The sequence below is a fragment of the Alexandromys fortis genome, unplaced genomic scaffold (genome assembly GCF_014885135.2).
Source record: "Alexandromys fortis isolate MF-2015 unplaced genomic scaffold, M_Fortis_MF-2015_v1.1 scaffold_90, whole genome shotgun sequence".
Classification (NCBI taxonomy): domain Eukaryota; kingdom Metazoa; phylum Chordata; class Mammalia; order Rodentia; family Cricetidae; genus Alexandromys; species Alexandromys fortis.
Window position 1 is genome coordinate 2,895,492 of NW_026067985.1, and position 20,703 is coordinate 2,916,194.

Sequence of the window (20,703 nt, forward strand, 5' to 3'; positions counted from 1 at the left end):
TATATATACATACATACACACACACACACACTTGGACTAATTGTGCCCCAGGAATATAGAGCTGGACACAGAAAATCATTTCGGGGACAGGTAAACCTCAGTGATAAGGCATAGTTCAATCTGCAGCACACGCACAAATCAAGCCCCCCAACAAAATCCAAACAGCTACTCCTATACATAAAGACCAAAAGTGGAAAAACATGTACAGATAATAAAAAATACATCCTTGAAAAAAATCTAATGTCTATATATGTGTACAACTCAGCAAAATTACCCAAGCACAGTAGTGCATGACTTCAATCCCAGGGCAGAGGCAGAGGCAGGAAGATCTCTGTGATTTGGGGGCCTGTTTGATATATATTGCAAATTCCAGGCCAGCCAGTGCTATAGAGGCCATGTCTCAATATACAAAACAGCAAACACCACAAACAAAACTTTACAAAATTAGAAATTCAGAAGGTAGTTTTGATGACACCAATGAAAGATGTCACACCAAACAGCAAGCTAATGTGGAAGGGAGAAGCATTATGTCTCAGTGGTAAAGGTGCTTGCTGCCAAGTCCAAGGCCCTGAGTTCAACCCTGGGACCCAAACAGCAGAAGGAAAAAACTGACTCTCCCACAAATTGTCACCCCCCCCCAACACACATAGAGTTAAAAAACAAAAAACAACAAAAATCCTCAAAAATCCTCCTGAGGCAAGGGCACTGCTATGTGGTCAACAGCATACAAAGCCAACATACTAAGCTAGAGAAAACAGAACAGCACTGGTCAGATACTGTGCGGTGTCACTAAAAGCCAGACCTACAAACCATCTGTATGGAAGACTCACGCAGCCAAGCCCTGAAGGCCAGGCCTGTACACAAGTACCAGCCAAAGCTAGAAACAAAACACTTGGTAGCTCAGGATAACCCTAACACAGTCGTGTGGAAAGGGTAAACTTCCTGGTGATGGACTTCCAGAACCAGAATCACAGACAGCAGGAGGCTGCAGGATCTTCACCTTAGAGCTAGAACCAGCCAGAGGCAGTTTTGAGCTTCAATCAATATTCAAGCAGAATTTTTGTGTTTGTTTTCTTGTTTGATACAGGGGATAGACTGTAGCTCAGGCTGGCCACAAACTCCTGCCTCAGTCTCCCACTCCACACAGGCCTCCTAAGCTACTGATTCCCAATCCATATGGAAAACTGAAAGCTAAGAAGAGCCAAAGCACTTTAAGATCTGAACAGTGCGTCTTGTGCTGCCAGGTAGGAGGGCTCAGAGTACAGCATGGGCAGGGAGGATGGAGCCCAGCTGTGAACAAGAGCTATGCATTTGCCAGCATCGCCACTGGTGGCTCAGGCTTTTACAGTTCCCTGTCCTTGAGTGAAGTGATTCTCCCGCCTCAGCCTCCCAAGCAGACAGGACTTCAGGTACTAACAAATTATTGCACTGTTTAAGTCTGGAGTGGTGGCTCAGCTCTGTAACACTAGCACTCAAGGAGAGAGGCTGAAGCAGGATTCCAAGTTCCAGGACAGCCTGGGTAGCACAGTGAGCCATTGTCTCAAAGAATTGACACAGTAAAAAATAAAACTCATACTCATTTGTGTTATAGGGAAAAATACTATTGCCATACTGAAGACTCCCCATAATAAGTCACTAACGTGCATAAGGGGCCTTACACTAGAAATGAAGTGAGCCAGAAATGCTCAGATCATGCAGGACCCTTAGTGGATGTCACATGGGTATCTTACAGATGCACAAGGAGATAGGTAAGCTTACTAGGGCTGCAAATGAGTTTTCTTATTAAATACAATAGGAAGTAGATCCTATTGTATTTAATAGATTGCAAACACTAACCTACCAGTGTACTGTGAGGACCACACATTTGGAAAATAATGAGTCTATAGTAATTTAAAGAAACCCAAAGTAACGGATTGGGGGGGGAGGGCTTCACATGTCATGAAATGCCTTCTGAAACTGAGGAGCATGTGGAGTCCAGCTGCACTTCTCTTCTACAGAGCAGGAGACTAAGAGGGCGAGTGTGTGTGTGTGTGTGTGTGTGTGTAGCACACATGCAGTGGAAGCTGTCCTTGAAGTCTTCAAGCCAGTGTTTACAGAGAACACTGGCCCTGTTTGGCTCAAAGAAGCCCTACCTGGCTTCAAAGCTCAGGGACTGCTCACCCCAGTGTCCAGGACAGGGCACCGGGATGTGTTTCCCCCTGATGTGGAGAAGAGCTGTTCTCCCTGGGTAAGACTCTCCTTAGGAGAGGCAGAGGACTTGAACTGACACAGGCCACTCCCAGAACACGACAAAGTTCAGCCAGGCTGTAAGCTGCCCACCCCCGGTGCTCCCCTCTCTAAGATGGGGCACAAGTGTGGGAGGAGGAGGCTGTTTCTGCGGCTGAGGGGAAAAGGGAAGAACCTTTGACGGGATTTACCTTCACACTATGACAGCCACAAGACCCTTTGGGTAAGTTAGGATTTTGAGCTATTATAGACTCCTATGCCTGCCTGTGTAAGAAACAGAGAAGCATCCAGAGCAGGGCTGTCACCCCCACTTAAGGCCTCGCATCACTACAGTGCAGCATCACTACCAGAACCTTAACATGGTCCCTCAGAAGCAGATGCCTGCTTGGTAATACCTAATTTAACACCAGAACCCGGTTCCTCAGCACCCGTAAAACATGGCAAAGATGGCTCACCCTTCTGCGCCTTGGCACCACCTCAGGAGGAAGTGGCTTGGGAAGTTGACAGGCTCCAGCGGGACACCCAGCTGCCGGGCGATGGTCAGGTATAGCAGAGACATGCTGATGGGGATTCCTGTTCTGCGGGTCAATACCTGAGGGATGAAGGTTGCGGAGGCTTAGGAGGGCTAGGGGCTGGCTCGAAGTGCCTGGCACCCCACTCTAGCTCCAGAGCTACATTTAGATCAGGGAACGAATCCAGCACACTGGGTGTTTCTCAGTCAGCAGAAGTTTGCCTCTTCTCCTAGCCCCTAGACAGGGTCTCCTTACAAAGCCACCCTGCCCCTCAGTCTTCCAAGTGCTGGCCTTGCTGGTGTGTACCATTCCCACACCCAATTCCTTGCTTTTAGCTTTCATTTGTTTTTTTCAGGGCTAGGTGTGGAAGCTGGAGGCTTGTGCACTCTGGGCAAGTGTCCCACCACTTAGCTGTTGCACATACCTGAATTTTCAAATTTTTAAACTATTCTAAAAACAAAATCATTTGTGACATGAAAATAACAGAAGCCAGGTCCTATGGGCCAGGCCTATAATCCCAGCACCCAGGAGACTAAGCAGGAGAACAGACAGTCCAAGACCAGCCTGGGCTACCGAGTGAGAGTTTATCTCAAAATTGGCAAAGAACTGTAACCAGCACGTTCTATGTCCACATAGCTCTGCTGGCACAAAGGGAGCACAGTCACCCAAGACTCCAATTGCTTGCGCCCTTTCACCCAGTAAGACAGATCTGAGCACACAGACCACACAGCCTGTGAACCTGGACTGACTCACTGCCAGGTCTTTTACAGGCAGCCTGCTGGCCTCCTCCTACCAGAAAGCAAGTGTGTAAAAATGTCTGTGATATGACAACAGAAACCATGTTACAGATAACAGAACAGATAAGGAAATGGACATCAAAGGTGTGTGGCTGATGTAGCTGAGCCATAGGCTTCCAGGCCAACAGAGGCAGGCTGTGCGGTTCGAAACATACAGTCATAGACTGAGCAAACTGAAACACAGAAATGTCTATTTCCATTCACAGGGCTTAAAAAATGCCATCCTGGGGGCTGGAGAGATGGCTCAGCAGTTAAGAGCACTGGCTGCTCTTCCAGAGGACCAGGGCGTTCAATTCCCAGTACATGGTGGCTCACAACCATCTATAATAGGATTTGATACTTTTTTTTTTTGGTTTTTCGAGACAGGGTTTCTCTGTGGCTTTGGAGCCTGTCCTGGAACTAGCTCTGTAGACCAGGCTGGTCTCGAACTCACAGAGATCCACCTGCCTCTGCCTCCCGAGTGCTGGGATTAAAGGCATGCGCCACCATCGCCCGGCCGATTTGATACCTTTTAAAAAATATCTATAAAATTTAAATTAAAAAACATCCTGTAGCAGATCTAACCCACCATGCTATCCTACGACAGAGGAAAACGAGCTTCACTGACACAAGGGAAAGACAACAGCATTTGTCAGTAGGAAGTGGACAGCCCATCAGAGTCCAAAGGACATGTGCCTGCACACACACAGTCACTCCTGTCTACCTAAAAGAGAGCCAGGGATGGAGCACCCTGGAGCACCAAAATCTGCAAATGCAGAAAGTAGGGGCATAGAACCTACACACCCACCCTTTCCCCAACAGTGTCCGAACCCCATGTGTGTGCACACTTGCAGGCTTAGGCATCTAATGGTGCTTTTACAGGGAGCACACAGAGGATGCTGCAGAGCCCACAGCTGTGGGAGGGAACTCAGCCACACATACCTGGTGCATGTACAGGTTCAAGGCGTTGTAGTAGTCCATGCGGTTCCCTTTGAACTTCAGCTGGTCATACAGGACATAGTTGATGGCGTCCAGAACTTGGCTCTGGAGTTCTATCTCCATTATCATGGAGGACTCGCCTGCAGCACAGAGATCTCCTCTGGGTCACAAGCATGAACAAGCACACCCCAAACACTCACACCCCAAACACAAGCAAGGCACACCCCGAACACACAGCGACTGGCAAGGGCATGCGAGACAGTCAAGTGCTGCCGGGCTGGGAATAGAGACAGGGTAGCAACAGTGCTTTACACCGTTCAGACAGCCACCCCCAGGGTCAGCTACAGCATTTCCACACCTGCCCTGAAGGTCAGGCTGGGGTGGCGGCTGTTGATACCACGGAGGGTTTTGCATACAAGTTCCACGATGCTGTGGATCTGGGCCTGGATGTCTCTAAGGCTGATGTCGGAGAGAGGGTTGCAGTACTGGTCGATGTAAACGGCACCTGTGGGTGAAAAGGGCAGTCAGTGTTGCTTTCTACCTGACTGGTAGTAGCGTGTTACTGAACCAGCACCTGGGGCTGTGACTTCTCATATCACACCAGCTCCCACCCTAGATGCCAGGCAAAACCCTAACACAGCAAGGGAAGATCAGATGCCTTCACCACAAAGCACTCCATACACCACTAAGAAAACAAAACAAATCATTTTTTTGGAGGTCATGATTCCCACGTCCTATTGTGAAGAGTGCCAAATACCTGCAAGAAAGCCCTCAGGCCACTCGTCTCCCACACTCAAAACCCAACCACTAAAGACTTCCTAAGGCAATTCCTTCTAACAACTAAGCTGGGAGCAGGAACATCAAAGAGACCTCATTAAAGAAGGAGATTTGATGGCCTACAAAGAGCAGGCCCATTTCATTGCTGGCCTCAGGCTCAGCCAACCTCATACCATGCCTAAGTCATCACTGGTTACAGAACATTTTTACTTGAAAGTTTTCCAGTGATCTTTTAAATTCAAGATACAACAGGCTACCTCAGGACCTACCTGTTCAACTAACACTCTAAGAAGCTGAAGGCAGTTCAGGGCATCGGGAGACCCAGCCTAGGCTATAGGGATTGTCTGTAAGTCACTGTTCATACTTCAGTGGCTGCTGGAGTCTAGCCAGGGTTGAGGTTCTGGAACAAGTTCTCCCCTCTAGCCACTCAGAGTTTCTACTGCCTTTCTTTCTTTTTTTTTTTTTTATTCATTTATTAACGATTTCTGTCTCTTCCCCACCACCGCCTCCCATTTCCCTCCCCCTCCCCCAACCAAGTTCCCCTCCCTCCTCAGCCCAAAGAGCAATCAGGGTTCCCTGCCCTGTGGGAAGTCCAAGGACCACCCACCTCCATCCATCTACTGCATTTCTAGTGACCTGGGTGGACTGTGAAAACCGAAACTTTGTATTTGAAAAATGTAAAACAAGTATTTTTCATATATAACCTACAAAAACAAAGAAAACTGCTTTACTAGTCTTAACTGTTAAATGAAAGCTGGCATGATGGCACAGCTTTAATCCCAGAACTCAGGAGGCTGAGGCAGAAGGATCTCTGTGCGTTTGTGGTCAGTCTGGTCAACACAGCCAGCCAGGATTCTGCCTCAAACAAAAGAGAACAACAAACACCTCAAAAGAACTGAACTCCCAGCTCTCCAAAGTATAAAGCAGACAAGAGGACAGCTATGACTTTCTTTCCATTTAACTACAAGATTTTCTATCTCCTTTCAGTCAACATCAGACCTTCAACCATTAGCATGTATCTCCGCTAGGCACTGTGGGCTGTGGCAATCTTTACTCAAGGCCTGGAATATAACAAACCACTTAAAGGGCTGGGCATACCTAGCATTCTGAGGACAGGCTGACAGCTAGGCTGTGCTCTGCATCTCAAACAAAACAAAAAGCAAAGAAATACAATGACTACACTGGACATAGAAGGGGTGGTGCAGCAGTTCCTGTGACAGTCACGGCAGCCGCAGCTGCTGAAGCCAGTGAGCTCTGCAGGGATCAGCTGAACCTCACAAAAGTGAGCCCTGAGCTGAAGGGCAGGGAACCACAGGAACAGTGCTGCCACCGTGAGGAAGAAAAGCTGAGCATCTCCAGGCAAAGGCCTGGATTCAGAAGCAGAGCACCACAGAGCAATTTGCAAAGGTGTGACATTAGGGGAGGACCAGACCACAGAGGGCCCTAGGAAGCAAGCAGTCATTCAGAAAACATAAGGCAGGTCCTACAGCGATGGGGACAAGTGGGTCAGGCACACTGGCTGACTGGAGGACAGTTGGCAGTGATGCCCAGGGAAAGGCAGGACTCCTCGGAGAGGCTGCTGAGTGCTTGGAGAACTATACTGGACAGGTTGTGACCTAGAACACCAGTGAGGGGGGAAGTCAACAGATCTAGTGATCCCCAGGAGCAGGGAAGATACATAAGCACACACTTCACAACCACAGCACAGGAGGCTTCTTCCTAAGAATTAAGACAGTGTTTAAAAAGCCAAGTCACATTTTCTTACTATTCCCCTAAGAGTGCACTAATCCCCAGTCAGGTCATGCCTCAGGCCATAGGCCACATTACTCCCAGGCGCTGCCTGTCCTCACTAATCCCCAGCTGCTTCAGGACACAGGTAAATAGGAGCAAGAGGACATCTGAAGTAACAGTTTTGAGCGGGAAGAACTGGTTCCACTAGCCAAAGGTCACTCATTCTGCAGGTCATGTGATTGTATTGAGGGCAGAGGTCAACCTCAGCATTGTCCTTGGGAGCTGTCCATCTTGTTTTTGCCAAGCTCACTGACTAGAGAACTGCAAGAGTCCTATCTCCACCTCCCCAGGGCTGTGGTTATAAGCACGCACCAAGTTAGCTTTCTACACGGGTCTTGGGGCAGAAACCAACTCCTCACATCTGTGTGGCAAGTGCTTTCCTGACTGAGCATCCAGTCCTCAACTGTCACTAAGCTGGTGATGACTCAAGACACTAGATCACTTGAGCTGATGCAGAAGATGCCACTGGAATCTGCTGGAAGTTTGAGTGCTGTGTGCTCTGTAATCCAACTTCCTGAAGCCCACTGGCATGGCTTTCTTTTTCCCCTACCTGGAGGGACAGTTGTCACAAGCTCTTAAAAGGTTGCTCAGCTGCCAAAAACCCCTGCTCACAGGCACGGAAACACCCACCTTCCAGATACGACTCATAATCATCGGGCTGCTGCAGGAAAGCCTTGAGGTTGTTCAGGATTTTCTGCTGCCGCAGGTAGTAAAGAATTTTCTTTGCGTAGTATTTCCAGGTCAAAGCTTTCCTGGAAAGCAATCAATCAAGCCACTGAGAACTTCAGTTGCCCAGCCCCCCTTCATATCATATACCCCACTTTAACAAGACAAACACTGCTGACACACATCTGCACTGCTGCTGGCAGAGTGCTCTGCACCCTGATTTGATGGTTCAATGGCACAGAGACATTTACACCCTGTCTCTGGAGGAAGGCTGTCAACGGCATCCTGGAAGGTGACAGGTGAGGTGCTGTCCTGTCCCTAAGGCCTGCTCTGACACTCAGGACACAGGCTGCTTCTTTCTCCTTTTGTGCTCGGTGCACTCAGGGAGTCCGTCTACCCTCATGGCTTCAGGTACATCTGATACGGCCACCTTTCCAGAAGTTACTCTCTGAAGAAGTTTTCCAAAAAACTCACATCTGCACATGCAGTTGTTACTCCATACTTGCCTAGATAACTGGGGGGCATCCCAAGACTTCCTCCTAGTGAGTCACTATTCCCAAAGTCACAGTAAGCTGTTAGCCCATGAGGGTCAAACCTCTGGACCATCTTGAATGCCTTGAGTGCCCTCTTCCAACACCCTAACATGAGCATCTGCCACTAACTTGGCAAAGCTGGCCCAGTTTTTGTGGGTGTCTCAGTACCCTCCTCCTCCTTAGCTCCTGCTTCCATCCTCTCCCTTATCACCTCTTGACACGCAGTGCATTGTTCCAGGGATGCTCACCTACAATGCCATGGCCTCTGCTCCCCTTCTTCAGTTTCTACTTCCTCACACTAAAAGCCCAACTTCTAGAAAAGACATAACATGTCCCTTCATCCCATCCCCATAGCCTCTGAAATCTCAGTTCCAACTGCCCCCACTGTCCCTTTAACCTAGGACCTGTCTGTGTCACCTTGGCACCTTCCTCACTGGAATGTTCCTTTCCTGGATGCCTGCTGTCTGTTCTCTTACTTCCTCTTGGCTTTCTGTTCAGATGGCCCGAGTCAGGCCTCTCCATAGCTATCCTACCTCAAAAAGTGCCCCACAACCCTTACACTCTAGTTCATTCAGCATTTCCCCAGCACGTGCCACTTCCTAGAAGATCAACAGCTTGTGTGTTTTTATTGTTACCCTGCGAGCTTGTGAAGGCAGGGATGTGGGGTTGCTTACAGCTATACCCTGAGTGGCCACAGTAGCGCCTGTGCACCGAGGGTGTGTAGAAGACTCTGTGTGAAGCACTTCATCAGGTCTCCCAAACACGAGATTATGGTGTGAACAGTAAGGCCTCTTCCACTCACAGAGGTCAGTGACAGTCAGCAGAGCTGTTGGTTCCAGGTGCTCGTTAACTCTGCTGCGGAAAGTCACCCCCAACAAAGGTGTGGGGTAAATGCTGCATTCCTCGCGCAAGCCAAGAAGCACAGCTCTGAGATGCTGCACAATCACACTTCATGCCTCTGTGGCCATCTCCTGAGCCTCTCTAGAGTGACTGCCCACACACATCCCTGAACTGCTCAGGGATCTTTTAGTCTCAGTCATCTGCAGGGTCTCCCCACTGTCTAATAGTAGCTTACCTAAGTTCAGAATATGTCCATCTAAGCTTTACCTTGCTCCAAATTTCTTATTGCTAAGTAGATGGAAAGGCTGGCAAGAAAGGCGCCAAGCCTGAGCATGATCCTCAAGATCTACACTGGGAGAAAGGAAGAGCGAGTTCCTACAAGCTGTCCTCTGACCACTCATGCACTGTGGCACGATTGTATTCACATATACATAGATGAACACAACAAACAAGAACACAAAATCAATTCACAACTAAGTAGCTGGAGAGGCTATGTGAAATTCAAATACCAGTTGTGTGGCCAGTTGCCACTCCAGAAGGTGGGGTAGTCTTCCACCAAAAGCCACCTGCAGATGCAGGCCAGAGGCAGATGCTTGCTTCGCCAGCCTTTTTCTACCCCCCCAGCACCACAAGAAAAAGGCTCATGCCTATGATCCTCTCAGGAAGCAGAGGCTGCAAGCAGGGCCAGCCTGGACTACAGAGTGAGACTGTCTTAATGAAAAAGAAAGGTGGGATGGAGCTGATGACAATGCTTGGCTGTCCCCTGTGCAGTATCAGCAGCCACTGTGCTCAGTGTCCAGGACTGTTGCTCCTTCAGATATCTCTAACTGAACCAGCCCCTCTTCATTTATTGGAAAGACTGTTCCAAAACCCTCGTCTATTCTCTAGTTTTCCAACGGGATAAAATGTAGCAAAAACAGGACAAATGCTCTGCCTATCCCTTTCACTCATTTTTGATTTTCCTTCAAAGACCAAGGAATGTCTTGAAATAGTACTGGGGACTCATAGAGCTAACCTTTCTGGAGCAGACCAACATGCTCTGCCTCTCCCACACTGCTGCCCCATACTGAAGGGAGGGACTGGAAGTACAGACATATACAGCTTTGACCTCCTTCTGCCCCTCTATGACACTAGAGATGGCATGGCAGTCATTCGCTGGCTTTACACGCATCTCCATGTACACACAAGTCTGGCCTGAGTGTAATGACCAGTTTTCCTGTCATTTCTCAGAAAATAAAGAGGCTGGGTAATCTGTCCATGATCTGTGTAGGCAAGTGAGTGTGTCTACCCAGGCATGTGTACATACAGACCATGGGGCATATGTGGAAGCCAGAGGACAGTCTGCAGAGTCTACTATGTGGATCCAAGGGATTGAACTCAGGTTTTCAGGCTTGGCAGCAAGAACCTGTACCTGTTGAACATCTTGCCAGACCACTGCCCAATGTTCTTCCAGCTGCCCTAACCACATACATAGTACTGTCTCCTAGACAACTCTCATTTGGAGGCAGAACATCAGGTTAATGTCCATTCAGTGCTCACCAGTAGACCTGAGTCAGACTATCTCTGTGGTTTTGGGTTTCAAACTCCATTTCATGTCAGAATGAGCCCAAAATCTGAGTTCTTCCAAGTTGACAAGTTTGTCTTTAGCCTTTATACTTGGAAGTCAGTTCAGCTGGATATAAAAATCCTTGGCTGGCATTTCCTTTATGCCTTGGAATACCTTTTTCCTCTGGCATAAAGTGCTGCTGTTGAAATCAGTCTTCCTTTTGCACAGAAGTGACTTCATCTCTTTTGCCTGGATACCCAAAGGCCCTTTCTGAGTCTAAAATCCAGTACCTCTATTACAAGTGTCTGGCTGGGCACTGGCCACCCAGGTTCCTTTCTCAGGCACAGCACAAGCTCTTTAATGTGCTGTAGTACAGTGTTCCTGCAGGTTGTGCTTTCTCAGACCACACAGAACAGCACAGGTAGTCATCACACACCCAGAGAGGGCACCTGACTGTCTACAGAAACTGCCTGCTCCCACTGCTTTCCACAGCACTAATGGAAGCAGAAAGGGTCACCGTGCACACTGACAGAACACTCCCTGCCATTACACTTGTCCCACCAAGGGCAACATGCTTACAACACTTGCTTTGAAAACAACTACAATACATACTTCCACTGGCTACACGAGTTCAGCTTTCCTGATGACCTGACTAGCACAAAAAGGCAGTCTTTCCCAGTGATTTTAACATTCTTCTGAAGAGTGAATTCCAAGGTGTTTCCTTAAAACTGCTGCCTTGCCCATTTCCCTTGGGCGTGGCAGGTTCTGCAAAGGACCTCCGGTTCCCAGCCTGGCCTACCAGTCACAGACTTGTGGTGTGGGCTGTTACTCTTGAGAGTAAGTTTTGAGTAGAAGGCTAGTTTGCTGGTTTCCAGCTGGGCATCCAGTTCCATGCATCTCCCTACTCAACAACCTCTTACTGGGGAACTCCTCTGGCATCCTGTCCCTGTCCGTTCCTACAGAGCTCTGTTGAGATCACAAGTTCCCTCACACTCTGCCCCACCAGCTCATACTGCAAGCTTCCCATTACACTCATTTAAACACTTTTTTTTTCCTGGCTCTTCTTGTAGATTTACTTCTCTGCACTTATTTTATGACAACATTATCCAGATGGAAAAGCAACTAAGCAAAATAAAGACCTTCCCATCCCCAAATCTTCGTTGCTTTTTTTGTATCTACCTGGAGCAGCACTGGATAGTATATTAATTTTCGCACGTTTTCAACACACTGCAACTACCTAGGAAACCTATTCCTGAGAACCCACATACTAAGAACAAAAGCCTCTAAAGCAGACAGCAAGTGGCTGTCCATCAGCCAATCTGCAAGACAGGATAGCTGTTAGCTAAGAGAGCTCCTCCTGGGGCAGTTGACAGGACAGATCCCTGTGGTAATTCTAAGACAAAGCAGAGCAGGATCCCACAAGCAATGATCCCCTCCCCTTTCTCATGTAGTTAGGATTAGGATAAAAGACAAAGTAGCTAGCTATTAAAAACCAAACAGGTGGGGCTAAGAGCTCAGGAGTGGAGCACCCAGTTGGCTCAGGGTAAGACCCTGAGTTTGGCATCCAACACTATAAAAGAAAAGCAAAAAGTGGAGGCAGGAAAGGCCAACATAAAATCAGCAGCGGAAAGAACAGGGGAAGAGTGTAAATAAGAAATAAAGTTTACATCACACAAACTAAAGCCAAAAAGTGCACCCTGAACCCTTCTCTATATATGCCATGCCTAAAGACTATCATGAGGCCACACAATACTGTCAGTGAACACTCCAGTGCTTACATAAACCTACACACAGACTCGGGTGGGGAAGCACCCAGACCTAGAACCTCTCCCCACAAAGCCCCATGAAACACTGTTTCCTGGTCAGGACTTTTTGCAGTGACCTCTCTCAATGTATCTTTTTCTCCAACTTTTAGAACAGCGGATCTCTCCCACAGGAGGTTAGGCTGCATGGCAAGTCACTGCTAAATTGGAAATTAAGCTTTCCAGCAGAAAACATAAGATATACCATTCTAAACAGTAAGAGTAAGGTTTATTTTTATTGTAAATGATGTGTTTGTGTATGAGCTTGTGCCTGTGTGGCTATGTGAATGCAGGCACCCAAGTAGGTCAAGAGAGGAATCAGACCCTGTGGGACTGGTTTATAGGGGGCTGCAAGTCACCCAACGTGGACGATGAGAACTGAAGCCAGGACCTCCAGAAGAGCATCTGCAGAGAACCCAAGCTCACGCTCCCCTGCACCTTAAATCGCTCCTAAATCATTAAGTGCAATGTAAGTAGTCACTGTTTAGACAACAAGAAAAAGGGTCTGCAGATGCTCAGTAATCTGTGTGTGTGCAAGCATGTGCGCACACATGTGAGCACACAGGTGTGAGCGTCTGTGAAGGCTAGAGGTGGATCTCAGGTGTCATTCCTTGAGAGTCATACACACTTTCTCAGATAATCTCTCTCTGGAGCCTTGTGCTTGCCACTTGGCTAAGTTGGTGGCCATCAAGCCCAGCACAAGAAGAGCAAGTGCATGCCACTGGGGATCAAACTTGGCTCGTCACACCTGCAGAGCAAGCTGTACTGACTGATCATTTCCCTGCCTCTTGACATATTTTTTTTAAAGATTTTATTATTTTGAGGCAGGGTCTCACTCCGTAGTCCAGGGTGTTCTGCAACTCACTACGTAGCTCTTGAACCTGCTGCTTCTCCCTGCCTCAGCATCCTGAGTATTGTAAGTATAGACATGAGCCCCCATGCATAGCTTTCTGGATAGTTTTGATACAAAGTTGGCTGCATCCACAGATGAGACGCCTATGGCTACAGGGAATGACAGTGTGCCAAATGTCCTGGTGTGCTCATCTCACACATCCACCACTTTTCAAAATGATACCTGTGCCAAGACATGAAGTATCTCAAACACCAGGGCTCTCCCCCTGCAGTTATCATGATGATGACCCCGAGAGAGCCATGGCTTACCTTCCTTCCATGTTTAGGATGCACACCAGCTCATCCTCAAAAAAGATCTCTGGCCCCTCGAGGTTTTCAATGTCACTGAAGCCGTTACAAGGAACCTACGGGAAACACACACACAGGAGGCCTCAGTCATGAGAGTTAGTATGGCTAACACTGGCAGACACACAGCTGAGCCAGAACTGAGAGCAGCTGCACACGGGGACAGTGACAGAAGCTCTTGCACACTATCTCTTAGGGCCGTCAGGGCAGAAAGCAACAGAGAAATCACAGCACATTCAGGCCCTGGCACTTGAGTCACACACACCTCACTCTCACAGTCGGAGAGTTTCTGAGCCTGCTGGTGCCAGATTCTCATGTGCAGTGAAGAGCTCATACAGGCTGAGGCTGCAAGTCTCCAATCTTCCAAGATCTTTACTACACACAACTAGGAGAGGTAAGACGTTTTAGTCTGAAACAGAGGTGCTCCTGGGGCTCCCTGGCTTGCACTCTGCTCTGTACCCCGAGGCAATGAGACATGTGTGCTGAGGTGGAGGCACATGCATGCTGAGGTAATGGTGCAATGGCTATCGAGGTGGCGGCACACTAAGACTCTGGGGTTAAAGTCCTGGGATGTCCCCCAGTTTTCCTTATGAGAGCAGCCGCAGTGTTTCATGGTGACTGTGTGCACATGGAGAAAATAAGAATACCAATCAATCACCCACCTGTGAGTCCACCCTAAGTATGCCCCTGCTGTGTTCAAAGTCCTCCACAAGCTTCTAATTAAGTAAGCAATGGTACAGGGAAGGAAGAGGGAAAAGCTCACCAACCCACCGTGATTAGACAAAGGTAGACTGTTGAAGGCACACACAAACCCAGCTGGCTTACAAGTAGAGGCCGTGAACCAGTAGCCTGTGATGAAGCGCATCATACATGTCCTGCACCAGAACACCTGTGTGCATGTACACGTTTAAGCCAGTGTGATTATAGACTGGCTAGGGCACTGTTCCAGGCTGAACAAAACCTTGGTTCATGCTGCTACTAATAAGCATTTTATATAAACAAATTGGAGAATGTCTATATGTAGTCCCGTAGAGGACTGAGTTAGAATGTGTTGAAAGTCAAATCTGCCCTTTCAAAACTTGAAACACCTTGAAAACACTGTTCATAAATTCCGTTAACAGCAGAGTGGAAAATGAGAAGTAATCTTCAGAAAACAACCTCCATCACACCAGAAGAGTAAAACTAAGAGTGTCAGCTCCACTGGATGCCCAGTCTGTGGAGAACCGGGAAAGCCCTAGGGAAAGCAGCATCAGGAACAGACACGGATTTCCATGGGACATTCTGGACGAGGGGCAAACAACCGACTCCAAAACGGAAAAGATTTAAGCCAATGAAGAAAAGCAGCTTGAGCCAGGTCTGGCGATGATTCCTCATAATCCCAGCCCTCAGGAGGCTGGACAAGAGTTTAAGTCCAGCCTGGGGTACAGGGTGAAACTCCCCTCAGAACAAAGAACAGCAGTGATAACAAAAATTCTCAATTGCTGGGAGCAACCGATGCTAGCCAGTGAGCTATAGGCAGTTTTTAACCCCAGCACCTTAACAAACAACGCAGTTCACTACTTAGTTTGGGCCGCATTTATTTCGGCAGCCTTCCTGGGAAAACAAGTGTAAGAGCTTTGGAGTATCCAATCATTGATGGCTCTCAAATCACGCGGGGATTGCACAAAGCCTGTGTAACAATCTTGAGGAAAAATAAGGCTTATCTGGACCCAGTGGACACCGCCCTGTGTATCCCTCCCCTTCCTCACAGCCCACTGTCTCTCGCTTTAGAAAAGTAGGGCTGGCAGGGACAAATGGCTCCGTGTTGTTGGACGGGAGGGAAGAGGACACAATGACTCTTACAGTCGTTTAAGCAAGGGATTGTGTGAGCATCGAAAAGGGAACTGGCAGTAAGAGTCGAGCAGCTAACGCGCGTGTACACATGTGTGTACACACGCACACGCACGCACACACACACAGCCTGAGCCACATAACAGGCGCTTACATGCTCTGAAAAGAACCGTTTGGAGAAGGAGGCTACAATCTTCCGGGCTTCTAAGCCAGCTTTCTGCCGAACTTTATATTCCTCTAACCAATTGACGTAGTCGGTGGGACTGTAGTGCTTCATCAGAGAGGGCCACCTATAAGGGGAGAAAACACCTTTCTCAGCGCAGCGGAGACTGCAGAACCCCTGACAGCGGAGGAGCCTGCGGGAAAGGGGGGGGGGGGCGGGCAGCGGCTCTAGTTGCAATCTCCATCGGGCATCCACGCACTGCCTCACTACTCGACGCGGTGACCTTGGCTTGGTGACGGGAAGACAGTGTTTCCACCCCCACCCTGCCATTCCGTGGTGGACACGATCAAGGCGATGATGCTAACGGTTTGCACTGATGGCGCGCCTCCTCAGCACCAGGCCCCGCAATTCGGGACCGCATCTCATTAGATTCCTCCACGCAGCAAACCAGAGGGAAGGTGTCTAATCACGGCATGGAAGACCCAGGCTGCAGAGAAGGGAGGTGGACGGCACCCCTTCCTCCCCCAAGGTCACGAGATGGGATGGCAGGTCCGATCCCGGCATCCCAGCCAGCCGGGAATGCACGCAATACCGCCGGCACGTAAACATCCTGTACCGAGCGGGCCACAAAAGATGCGCGCCGCGGAGCCGGGAGGCGCGGGAGGCCGCAGCCGCGGGGCCGAGCGGGAGGCCGGGTCGCGGGCGGCGGAGGCGACCCCATCGGGGCTCCGGAGGCCCCGGCCCAGGCCTTTGTCTGCGGCCGCGGGAAGCGGGGCCTGAGAGGGGGCGGCGCGAGCGCGGGAGGGTGGCGGGTGGAGCCCACGCCAGGCCCGGGCCAGGGGCGCTGCGGGAATGGAGCGGACGGCTCACCTCACCCGGAACTGCTCCTTCCACACCTGGCCGCTGCTCTGGCACACCTCGCGCAGGCGACGGCAGGTGCTGGACACGCGGCCGATGTCGAGCGCCGTTAGGGAGCCGCTGCAGAGGATGTACTCCAGCACCTCGCCCGGCAGCTGCACCAGGCAGCTGGGGCCCGCCGCCTCGGCTGCGGCCTCCTCGGCCAGCGCCGGCACCACCTCCATAGCGCTATCCCCCGCTAACGCCGCCATCTTGTCCGCGTACCTGAGGGGCCGCTCCGCGGGCGCGCGCGCGCGGGCGCGGAGGGAAGCGCACGAAACTCCGTCACGCCCACCCGGGGCGTGGCTCCGTGGTGCCCCGCCCATACCAGGTCCGCGGGAGCCCTGGGAAGGAAAGACCAAGGCTGTGGAGGCGCCTCTCCTGCTTCTGAATATCCCAACAGCATTAGCATAAAAAAAAATTAGGCTGGGTGCTCGTTTCGGCTGCACATTTACGAAAACGGGATCGATACAGAGAGGATTAGCAGAGCCCCTGCGCAAGGATGACTCGCAAATTCGTGAAGCGGTGTGGGGCTGGTGGTGGCGGTGCACTCCTTTAATCCCAGCACACCCAGGCAGGCAGAGGCAGTTGGATCTTTGAGTTCGAGGTCTGCCTGGTTTACAGAAAGAGTTCCAGGACAGCCAGGGATGCACAGAGAAACCCTGTCTCGTAAATAAATAAATGAAGTCGGGAGTGGGGAGCCGGTGGGATGATTCAGCAGGAAAGCGTGCTGGCCAGAGTTCCAATCCCAGAACCCGCATAGGAGGAAGAGGAACTGACTCAGGCAAGTTGTCCTCTGACCTCCACCTTCATTTCATGACATGAGTGTACAAACACACACAATAACTAAAAATTAAAGCCGGCCATGATGACTTACTCTGTAATCCCAGCTGAGGACACTGAGGCAGGAGGAGCAAGAGCTGAGTTACAGTGTGAGAGAGTCTCCTGTAGTTCAGGACGCTTTTGAAAGATGACGAAAGACGACGAGTTGGAGCATGACCTTGAACTTCTGGTTCCCCCTGCCTCCACCTCTTGCTCGGAACTCAGTGTTTTGTGCAGGTTAGGCATGCAATCTACTGAGCTACACCCCTAGTCCCCAAATTAAGTTGTCAAAAAATGGTTATCTATTCTCTGTGCTAAGCACTTTCTGAATATAATTTGGCCTTTCCCAGGACTAACTCACTCTCAGGTGTGTGCTGGGTCAAGCATACTATTTGTCTTTTGGGAAGTCCTATTTCTAGCCCTCTGCTTATGTGGAGAATAGTATTAACCCTGAATCTAAATCCTTTTAGATTTTAGGCTGATCAAAGCATGGTGGGAAGCATTCCTGTGTGTGACTGTGTGACATTAGAGATTATGGTGTCCATTTTCAATTGTCTTCCACTCAACAATCCTTCCTTCATACATGGGGCGGTTTATGCCCTCACTGGCAAAACAATAATTACCATACACATACCCATTCTGCAGTTAAGAAAAGCAAGGCTTATAAACGTGAGTCCCTGGTTGCGTCCTGGATTTGAACCCCCAAAGCAGGTTTTTGTCACCGGGTGTAAGTGGGTAGTTTCAGTGCTTACCTTTGCTTTATTATTTTCCTAATGCATGTGTGTATGTGCGTGAAGGCCAGAGGAGAACTTCAGGTTCAGCAACACCTTTTATCCACACTTTATATTATGTGCTCATGTGTGGGTGGTACGTGTATACGGAGGGCAGAGGACAGCTTGCAGGAGGAGTTGGCTCTGTCCTTCCACCATTGGGTCCTAGGGATGGAACTCAGGTCATCTGGCTTAGCATCAAGCACCTCTACCTGCTGGGCAATCTCCATCTCTCCTTTGTGAAAATCAAGTGAAAAAAAAAAAAAAACAACTGAGTTCAGTTCATTGTTAGATCCTGTCTACGGGAACACAAATAGCATAAAACAGAGTCCTTGAATATCAAGGATGTGGTGTCTGACTAGGGTTTACAAAGGCCACAGTAAAGAACTCCCCTCAACTCAGATCTTCTGGGTTGGAACCTTATGAAACGACTCGGTGGATCCCTCCAAACCAACTATGGTTCTCTACTGTCCTTAGAAATAAATCTGAGGGGGCTGGAGAGATGGCTCAGCGGTTAAGAGCATTGCCTGCTCTTCCAAAGGTCCTGAGTTCAATTCCCAGCAACCACATGGTGGCTCACAACCATCTGTAATGAGGTCTGGTGCCCTCTTCTGGCCTGTAGGCATACACGTAGAAAGAATATTGTATACATAATAAATAAATAAATAAATATTTTTAAAAAAAAAAAAGAAAGAAAGAAATCTGAAATCCCTGACATTGTTACAGAGGAACAAATTATCTCCTGTCCATGGCTGGGGCCGTCCTCCCTACTCCAGTGCAAGCAGAGCCCAGATAGCTGTTATCTCCTTCCTCCCACTGCGATCCTCCTCCCAGGTGCATCTCCTTGCTTGGGAAGCACTTTCAGTCTCGACTCCCTTTCCCGGCTGCTGACCCTCTGGCCCGGCTTCTCTGATCTCTGCCTTCCTCTCCTCCCACAATCCCTTCCGTTGTTGAGCAAGTGTCTCCTTTCTGATCTGAAGCCCCCTTCAGGACCAGAAGACTGTCTTCTGGATTCCAACTTCTTTGGCAAAGACCTCACATGTGGCAGATCCTTCATAATTGTCCTCTATGAACTGGGTGATGGTTTTTACTGTCAAATTTGTCACAGACTAGAATCGCCTGCGAGGAGAGTTTCTGTGAAGGACTGTCCATATTAGGTTAGCCTGTGGCATGACTTGAATAGAGAAGGGTTTGCCTTTTAAGTTAACTGGTGTGAGAAGACCCAGCCCACTGTGGGCGGTACCATCCCTAGGCAAGGTGTGTGTGTGTGTGTGTGTGTGTGTGTCCTGAACTGTGCAAGAGTGGAGAAATCCCGCTGAGCACAGCAAGCCTATACACATTCGTTTCTCTCTGCTCTCGACTGTGGAGCTGTCTCAGATTCCTGCTGCTATGACTTCCTTGTTACCTGGAATTGTGGCTTAACCCCTTTATCCCCTGAGGTGCTTCTTAATCACAGTATTTTATCAAAGCCACAGAAATGAAACTAGTGCAGAAGGCACAGATCTAACCAGTTGTTGAGCTAGAAAAAGTTACCTAGCCTTCGTGAGGCTTGGTTTTTCCCATCTGTAAAATGGGAAGAAGGCCCACCTGCCTACTGCAGCAGATGCGGTGTTAAATGAGTAGATTCACATGGGTTGTGCAGTACTGCGTCCAACCCAGAGTGGTTGTGGTTGCAGGTGCTCGCATTTGAGGTAGGACAGAGGACCTCCCTGTAGGTCCCACACTGGTGGAACAGAAGCCAGCTGTACAGTCGTAACACACTTAGAGCTGAGGATACTTGGCTCCAGTCTGGACTCTCAAAGAAAAAATGGCTTCCAAAGACGGCATCTCTCTCTGGCCTTTGCTTCTGCCTGGTTCCCTCTGTGGCGCTGGACAGCTTTGATTGTAAACTGTTGCAAGGCATCGTTGGTGCTGCTTAGACCTGGGTAAACCATTCCCAGCCATCCTTCCTGTAGCTGGGAGCTGCTGATCCCTGAGCTGGTCAGGAGGGTCCCTTCCGTGGGCAGCCCGCCTGCCACCAATTATGGAGGAGCAGAGATGATCAAAGTTGATCATTGCAGAGATAGGAAAAGAAACATCCGCCAGCCAGAATGTCCTTTACAGACGAGGAAACCCGTTTTGTTATCGAACAAGCATTAAAGAGTGAGCCACCGTCACAGACGAGGTGATCACGAGACGACAGAGTGGCAAGTGTGCAGACGGCAGGAGCAACCCCACCCTGCATACAGACAGCGCTACCCACAGAACACAGATTTTGTTTGCCAATTCCCACCGCTCACAATATCTTGCCCTTGGGTAGAAGGCGTGACCTCCTTTGAGACGCGTTCTTACCTCCATGCTAAACTAGCTTAGTCATGTGGGACCCACCGAGCTGGCCAACTGCGCTGTGCATCAAGAAATAATAAAATGTTTCAAATCTTTATCACACAGGTGGTTGCAGTTAGGAACAAAGAACCCAGCTAAACTCCCCCCTGGTGAGAGGGAGGCAGGGACAGGGGTCTTCCTTGATATTTACATTTTCTTTTTTTTAAAAATATTTATTTATTTATTTATTTATTTATTTATTATGTATACAATATTCTGTCTGTGTGTATGCCTGAAGGCCAGAAGAGGGCG

General features: G+C 49.2%; 1 protein-coding gene and 1 non-coding gene across 5 annotated transcripts in view; one reads left to right on the plus strand and one right to left on the minus strand.

Annotated features, from left to right (window-relative positions):
* Fbxo21 (F-box protein 21) overlaps positions 1 to 16,836 on the minus strand; it is a 45,657-nt gene extending 28,821 nt beyond the window's left edge. For 3 of the 4 annotated variants that reach the window (XR_007594760.1, XM_050158934.1, XM_050158932.1), the window contains exons 1-7: positions 16,469 to 16,714; positions 15,590 to 15,725; positions 13,570 to 13,664; positions 7,652 to 7,773; positions 4,812 to 4,958; positions 4,457 to 4,593; positions 2,682 to 2,818 (exon numbers count right to left, since the gene is read on the minus strand). Coding sequence is in view for 3 of the 4 variants with exons in the window: in XM_050158934.1 (XP_050014891.1) it covers positions 2,682 to 2,818; positions 4,457 to 4,593; positions 4,812 to 4,958; positions 7,652 to 7,773; positions 13,570 to 13,664; positions 15,590 to 15,725; positions 16,469 to 16,707 (1,013 nt within the window). In the remaining variant the exon portion in view is untranslated. The other variant, XM_050158931.1, reaches the window with a different exon arrangement.
* Positions 16,837 to 16,925: 89 nt separating this feature from the next.
* Positions 16,926 to 17,032, plus strand: LOC126511755 (U6 spliceosomal RNA). Its single transcript, XR_007594776.1, has one exon. It is a non-coding gene; the product is annotated as a U6 spliceosomal RNA (small nuclear RNA).
* The last annotated feature ends 3,671 nt before the right edge of the window (positions 17,033 to 20,703 follow it).